At 45.0% G+C, this 7132-nt stretch overlaps 1 protein-coding gene across 1 annotated transcript; it reads right to left on the reverse strand.

Moving 5' to 3' along the window:
* Positions 1 to 5918: 5918 nt before the first annotated feature.
* On the reverse strand, positions 5919 to 6781 carry LOC124667836 (late embryogenesis abundant protein 14-like). Its single transcript, XM_047205077.1, has 3 exons — positions 6722 to 6781; positions 6165 to 6638; positions 5919 to 6065 (listed from the first exon to the last, which is right to left on the reverse strand). The coding sequence occupies exons 1-3, from the start codon at positions 6779 to 6781 to the stop codon at positions 5919 to 5921; spliced, it is 681 nt and encodes a 226-aa protein (XP_047061033.1).
* Between the last annotated feature and the right edge of the window lie 351 nt (positions 6782 to 7132).

A 7132-nucleotide genomic window follows, 5' to 3' on the forward strand; every position in this document is an offset into this window, starting at 1 on the left:
ATGCAGTGGTATGTCGGGTCACCACAAAAATCCTTGACCAAAAGTCATTCCTCATTTTTCCCACTCCAGTAAAGCTTGTTCTTACATGTTGCATCATTTACAACTAGATCTTAGGCTGAGTCGTGGATGGCTATTTCTCAGATGGCTATGTCTATGAGGTTGATGTTACTCCTAATGATGTACATGGTGGCCACGGTATCGAGCATGACGACATCCTAGCTTGAAAGAACAAGAGAAACAGTAGGCCCAGTTAACGTGAATGCATAAAAATGATATCTATGGTTGACAAGAAAGCAAGAAGAAAAAGGTTTGCATTCCTCTTGATCATCTTTGTTGAACTATTCCTGATCTGTAATGTTATACTGCTATTTGTATGGTATCAAGCAGGGCGACATCCTAGCTTAAAAGAAAAGGAGGAACAGCAATGTGAATGCATAAAAGTAATGTCTACGATTAGCAAGAAAGCTAGAAGAAAAAGGTTTGCACCATTATTAAACTATTCCTGATCTGTAGTGTTAAACTGCTATTTGTACGTAGCTAAGGCTTGATTTATATGTATGTACCGATGGGAGACTGATAAACTGCTACTCTTTAACTGAATAATCGCTATGTGCTAGGGCTCGATTTTATATGGTTGTACTTCATTTGTTTTGTAATGATTGATAAACTACTACTCTAGTGTGTTTAACTGAATAATCGCTATTTGTAGGAGCTAGGGCTCGATTTTATATGGTTGTATTTCATTTGTTTTGTAATGATGTGCTTTGCGTCATAGCAGTGTGCTATGTTAAGCTCACTGCTGAAGAGTGGAGGTGACGGTAAACTTTTTTTTTTTTGAACACAACAGTTTTATTATTAAGCTTAAGTGCATTTTACAGAGAGAAGCGTGAAACCCTTCACGCTAGATACAGAGAGAATGTCCCTAGCTGGACATGAACCTGCTTCAGAACCTAAACAACGGATCGCTAAAGATCCGTTTTGAATTCGAAGAGCTAATCGAGCCGGATGATCCGCTTTGACATTGTCACATCTCCCGACATGAGAGATCCTGCTGGAATGGAATGATGGAGAAGCTTGTATCTCTCGCAAGTAGAGGCCTGTTCTCCCAATGGCCTCGGCGTTGAGAAAACCGATGTCTCCCTTGCCGCCGAAGCTAACACCAAGCAACCGTGTAGTATTGGGGGTCTTGAACTTGGAGAAGATGTGCCAACTTTGTCGCTAGGAGAAGGCCATATGTCTCTGCTTGGAGAGGCGAGGAAGCTGGAGGTGAGAGTGCAGCAATATGCATTTGGTTGAGGTGCTGATTGCCTTGTATGCTGATGGTAACACCTATCCTAGCTTGATTCCGGTCAGTTCCTGCTTCTTTTTTCCAAGCTGCATCGCAAAAGATAGCATTCGCAGTAGAATTCGTAACCTCATGTAGCTGAGATGAGGGATGCATGTCCTGCTGCTTGTCCTGTGCAAGGTCATTCTTCTTTTGTGTTGACATTTCCTTGATCTCCATAATCGCTCTCGTGATAATTGCATTTGCCGCCGCAAATACTTGGGATGGCTTGCATACCTTCCTACAAAACAAAGTGTCGTTCCGAGCTTTCCAAAGACACCAAAGAAACGTGTAAAGATTAGTACAGTTAACTTGCGGATGTTGGGAAGTGAGCAAAGCTTGGATCAAATCAGGAATAGAACGGTGATGCTCTGCCATGAGTTCAATTTTAATAAACCAAGGATAGCCGTACCAAGCAGCCTTAGAAAAAGGACATAAAAACAACATATGTAATTCATCCTCAAGATTGCCGCATCTAGAGCAACTTTCGTTAATGTGTTTTGAGTACTTACTAGCCCTCTTGCCAGTTGCAAGTGCCTTTCTTAGTAATCTCCATGCGAACGTTTGAACTCGTGGTGCCATTTGGGTGTCACTCCATACCTGTTTAAGTAAGGAAATAATTTGCAATGGAACAATCTTTGGTCTTTGTCGTTGGGGAAGTCAAGATTAGTAAAGCAATGCTTATAAGCACTCTTGGATGAGAATTGACCTGTAGGAGTTAGTTTCCAAATCAAAGTATCATGTTCATTTGCATTAATAATGGCCGTTTGGAGGATAGCGTTTGCAGTTGCTGGGCTGAACAAAGAGTTTATTAAATCTGAGTTCCAAGTTTTCTGGCCAGTAATCCATAGATCTTTAATTTGGGCAGGGTACACAAATGGTTGCTGCTGAATTATAAGATTATCATATATGGTCTCCCAACCCGCAAACCATGGAGAGCTCCAAATAGAGCTACTGCCATCAACAATCTGACAATGAGTCGCGAAATTAGAAGATGTTTTACCTTAAGTATTGCGGACCGTAATGCTGATTTAGGCTTGTTTGCCTTGGCCCTCCAAATGGAAGTATCATGATGGTACTTAGCCTTTAGGATCCGAGCTATGTGACTATGTGGTTCCTTCGCCAACCTCCAAGCCATCGAAAGAATGAGACCTTGATTGACCGCCCGCAAATTTCTTATACCCGACACCACCCTTTTTTTTCCAGTACAAACATCTGCCCATGCCCTAAGGCAAAGGCTCCTAGTTGTCTGGTCATCTTGAACACCCGTCCACCAAAAGTTCCTGATAATAGCTGTGAGTTTTGTGATGAACTTTTTTGAAAATAGAATATTAGACATATAGTAGACAGGAATGGAGGAGAACACCGATTTTATGAGTGTTAATCTGGCTGCATGTGAGAGGCGGTTTGCTTTATAAGTGGAGAGCTTGGATTTGAATTTGTCATAAATGAAGGCATAAGCAGCCGATCTGTCTTTGGAGGGCAGTATAAGAGGATGACCAAGATGAATGAAGGAATTGTCTATGTCCGGGGATGGAAATATTGCTCGAATATCTTCTTTTACCTGCGATGTGACATTTTTGCTAAATAGAATTCCAGATTTTCTCCAGTTCGGAATTTGGCCTGAATCATGACAAAAATGCTCAATAATCTGAGAGATTGCTTGAGCCTCCTGCACGTTAGCTTTGCCACAAACAATAAGGTCGTCCGCAAACATGAGAGAGTGGATAGGAGGGCAACTTGGTCCAAGAGAGATACCTGTAAGATGATTGGACCTGGAGGGCGTCCCGTAGTGCCAAAGCTAGTTCATTCACCGCAAAAACGAATAGATACGGCGACAAAGGACATCCCTGTCTTATACCCCGGAACTAACAAACTTCGCAAAAGATTGACCATTGATGATTATCGAGAATGTCGGCGAAGAAATGCAAGCATACACAAGATTAATAAAATGACCATGAAGTCCTTTCCGTGCAAGAGCCGAGACGATAAAATGCCATTCAACTCTATCGAAAGCCTTGGCAAGATCAATTTTTAACATGAAATCTAGACTTTTCCAAGAAGTGAGAGAAAACGAATGGGCAATCTCTTGTGCAACTATAATATTATTGCTTATGCGTCTACCTTGAATGAAAGCTTGTTGCGACGGATGTATGTAATCAGGAAGATGATGCTTCAACCTATTTGCTAAAGATTTTGCAATGATTTTGTAGACTACATTACATAAGCTTATGGGTCTAAAGTCGGAAGGTAGATGGCAAGCAAACTTCTTTGGAATGAGAGCAATGTGTGTATCATTAAGATGGGGCAGTAGGACAGCAGTAGTGTAAAAATTTCTTACCACATTTGTTAAGTCATCTCCAATCCAATCCCAAGCCGATATATAAAAAGCCACATTAAAACCATCAGGTCCCGGCGAAGCATTTTTCTTCATTTCCTTGAGTATTGCCCAAACCTCTTGTTTGTCCGAGCACCGAGTAGGTATAGTCTTCGGGATCTTGCATCGATGTTGTGTTTAATATGGGTCTCGTCATTGTTAGTAGCAGTAGAGCGAAAAATAGATTTGAAGTAATGAACAAATTCACTTGCAATGTCTCCAGGATCAAACATTTCATCTCCCTGTGCATTTCTAATAGAAACAATGCGATTCCTACGTTTTCGTTTTTGAACTGCGTTATGAAAGAAGGATGTATTCCTATCGCCTTGAGTTGCCCAATGCTTTTTTGCACGTTGACGATAATATTCAGTGAGCTTGGTCATGTTTTGTTCATATTGAGCAATAAGGCTGACCTCGAGATTGTGATTTTGTAGATGTACCGGCTTCATCTGAATATCATTGATCTGCTCTTGTATGTAGTCAAGCTGTTGTTGGATAGGCTTCTTCTTCTTGCACCATCTTTTCAAAGCTCCTGCAAGGTTAGCTGTTCTAGCATGAAAAGGCCTATTAACGGAAGCATTCCAAGCATCTTTTGCAACACCTCGGAAGTCTTCTTCATAAGTCCACCAATTTTCAAATTTAAAGTGAAGTTTTGGCCTTTGGAATTTAGAATCAGTAGATATCAGAATAGGAGCATGATCACTAAGGATGATAGGAAGATTAAAAACATTAGTGTTTGGGAAGATGGTGCACCATTCAGCATTAGCAAGACAACGATCAAGTCTCTCAAATATAGGTTTAGAAGAAAAACGTTTGTTCGTCCACGTATAAGCCGGTCCACTAAAACCTAAGTCAAACAAACCACATTGCTTAACATATGAGTTGAAAGTACGCATGCGAAGTTTATTTACATTGATAGAGGTGGTATCCATATCACACATGATATCATTAAAGTCACCTAAACAAACTACTGGCTTGCCAAGATTTTCACACACAAAATTGTAAACATGGTCCCAGATCATCCTAGTGTGGCGATGATGGGGATCTCCATAAATGCAAGCCAAGGCAAAGTTCACATTAGTAGTTCTGTTAACAACTATAGCTAAAATCATATATTGGTTGTAGAACTTGACTGAAACACAAACTTCATCAGTCCAAAGCAACCAGAGCCCACCTGATCGACCATTGGACGGTACTACAAAGCTACCAGCAGTATTAAATCGAGAATTAAGATGTGAAGATTTGTACCTCGATGTTCTTATTTCTGAAACAAAAGTGATATGTGCACTTGTGGAGCTCATGAATCTGGCAAGGTAGTCCATCTTAGCAGAGCTATCTAGGTCCTTACCTACACCTCGGCGGTTCCAACCTGCGAGCTTCATGCCTGGCGTATTTGTGCCTAGTGGAAACACAATCGCCAAGGTGAAGACCTTGAGAACAGAAGCCAAACAACAACAGCCGTGGTGGTGTAGATGAACAGGGCCGGCGTACTGAGTGCTCCTGTAGCAACTTCAGATCTTGCGGGAGGCACGCCCCAGCCTCAAACACGAATATCGATGATGAAGAGCTTAATCGGTAAACGGGATCAGCAGAAAAGGGGAATTTTTTGAGAGAGAAGAACAGACAGCAAATCAGGGGATTTTTGAGAGAGAAGCAAATAGCAAGGAGAAGAAAGGCCAGAGATTCAGATCAGAGATCAGATTTGAAACCAGTGGGAAGAATCATAGGAAGGGAAGATCGGCATATCGCCAAGCTACGGCATGTCGCCAGTCGCCATACGGCACCTCCGTCCGAAGTGTATGAACAGACGGTAAACTTGAGCTGAACATTGCATTGTCATAGTTGCACAAGGCCCAAAATACATCGAATGATACAATCTGGAACTCCAAACAAAATGCAGAACATTGTTTTTGGCCTGTTCCACTCTATCCTACCTAGCCACACAGCGTCACCCACCAATCGGGCCTCAGGATAACAAATGGATGCACATTCAAGCAACATGATTTCTAATTGCAAACTTTATTAGACTCTGAAAAATAAAGCATGGAAGGGAGGAGTCAGGAATGCCTGCCTCTAACATTTGGCTAGGTCCTGACAAGTGACAACCTCCACGGGGTAAACGCTAAATTAGAAACCAAAGATGTAACAGATGGACTCTGTAGAAATCGAACTACAACTTGAGAAGATACATCAGGGTGTGCTTTGACACTGGCACAATTAGTAATCCCGAGTGGCAGGCTTGTAAGTGCTCGTGTCCTTGGCTGGGACGTTGGCGCTGCCGTTTGTGGTGTCGCCGCCCATTCCGATCGTGTTCATCACCGCGTCCTTGGCCCCCACCGCCGCGCCCTTCACCGTCTCCCCTGCCTACAGACAAAGCAAGCCCAAACTTAATCTCCAGAACGTTCGTTGCAAGATTCAACGATTACCGCAAGGAAGAAAGTGAACTGTACTACTGTAGTGTACCTGCACGAGGAGGCTGCCAGTCTTGTCCTTGCCGGCGACGGCAGTATCCACGGCGTACTGCGCCACGGCGCCGGCCTTCTGCTTGGCAACCTCGGCGGTCTGCGCGACGTAGCTCCCAGTCTGCTCCGCGCCCGCGCGCGCGGTGTCCACGGTATACTGCGCGGCGCCGGCCGCCTTCTGCTTGGCCGCCTCGGCCGTCTGCCCGATGTAGCTCCCGGTCTGCTGCGCGGTCCCGGCCGCCTTGTCCTTGGCCTCGCAGCCCTTCTCCTTGGTGGCCTCCGCTGCACCGCGGCCCTTGTCCATGGCGCGGCCCGTGGCGTCCGACGCCGCGTCCTTGGCCTCGTAGGCCTTCTCCTTGGTCGCCTCCTTGGCGTCGCCGCCCCGGTCCATGGCGCGGCCCGCGGCGTCGGAGGCCGTGTCCTTGGCCTCCCTCGCCTTCTCCTGCGCCGCGCCCATCATGTGCCCCGTCTTCTCCTGCAATGCAGCACCCAAAACAGTGTAAGTTTCTCGGGGAAAATGAGATATCGACATGGGACGAGATCGCTCATGAAACTGACCTCGGCGCGGGCCTTGGCCTCACCGGCGTGGTAGCTAGCTTGGTCCTGACGAGAAGCCATTCTTCTTCGCAAGCTAACGGCGAGAACAGAAACTGGTTAGGACTCGACAAGCTTACACAAAGAAACGCTGGAGAGAACTCGAGTAGTGTACAATGTAGGTTTGCTTTGGATGCTTGCAATGCTGATGTGTGCTTTGTTGTTGTGATGAGCAGCTTCGTCGACTGGTATCTTTATAGCGGTTGAGCTTGGAGAGGAGCTCAGACACGTGTCACGACGGGGCATGTACATGATCGCCACGTCGGGGGACACGCGTTGTGAAGGGCAGGGACTTCCCAGGTGTCCGCCTCTGCCTGGTGCTTCAAACTGCCATAGCCGGAGAAAAATAATGGAGAAAAGCAGGGAAGGGAGGAG

The sequence above is a fragment of the Lolium rigidum genome, chromosome 6 (genome assembly GCF_022539505.1).
Source record: "Lolium rigidum isolate FL_2022 chromosome 6, APGP_CSIRO_Lrig_0.1, whole genome shotgun sequence".
NCBI lineage: Eukaryota > Viridiplantae > Streptophyta > Magnoliopsida > Poales > Poaceae > Lolium > Lolium rigidum.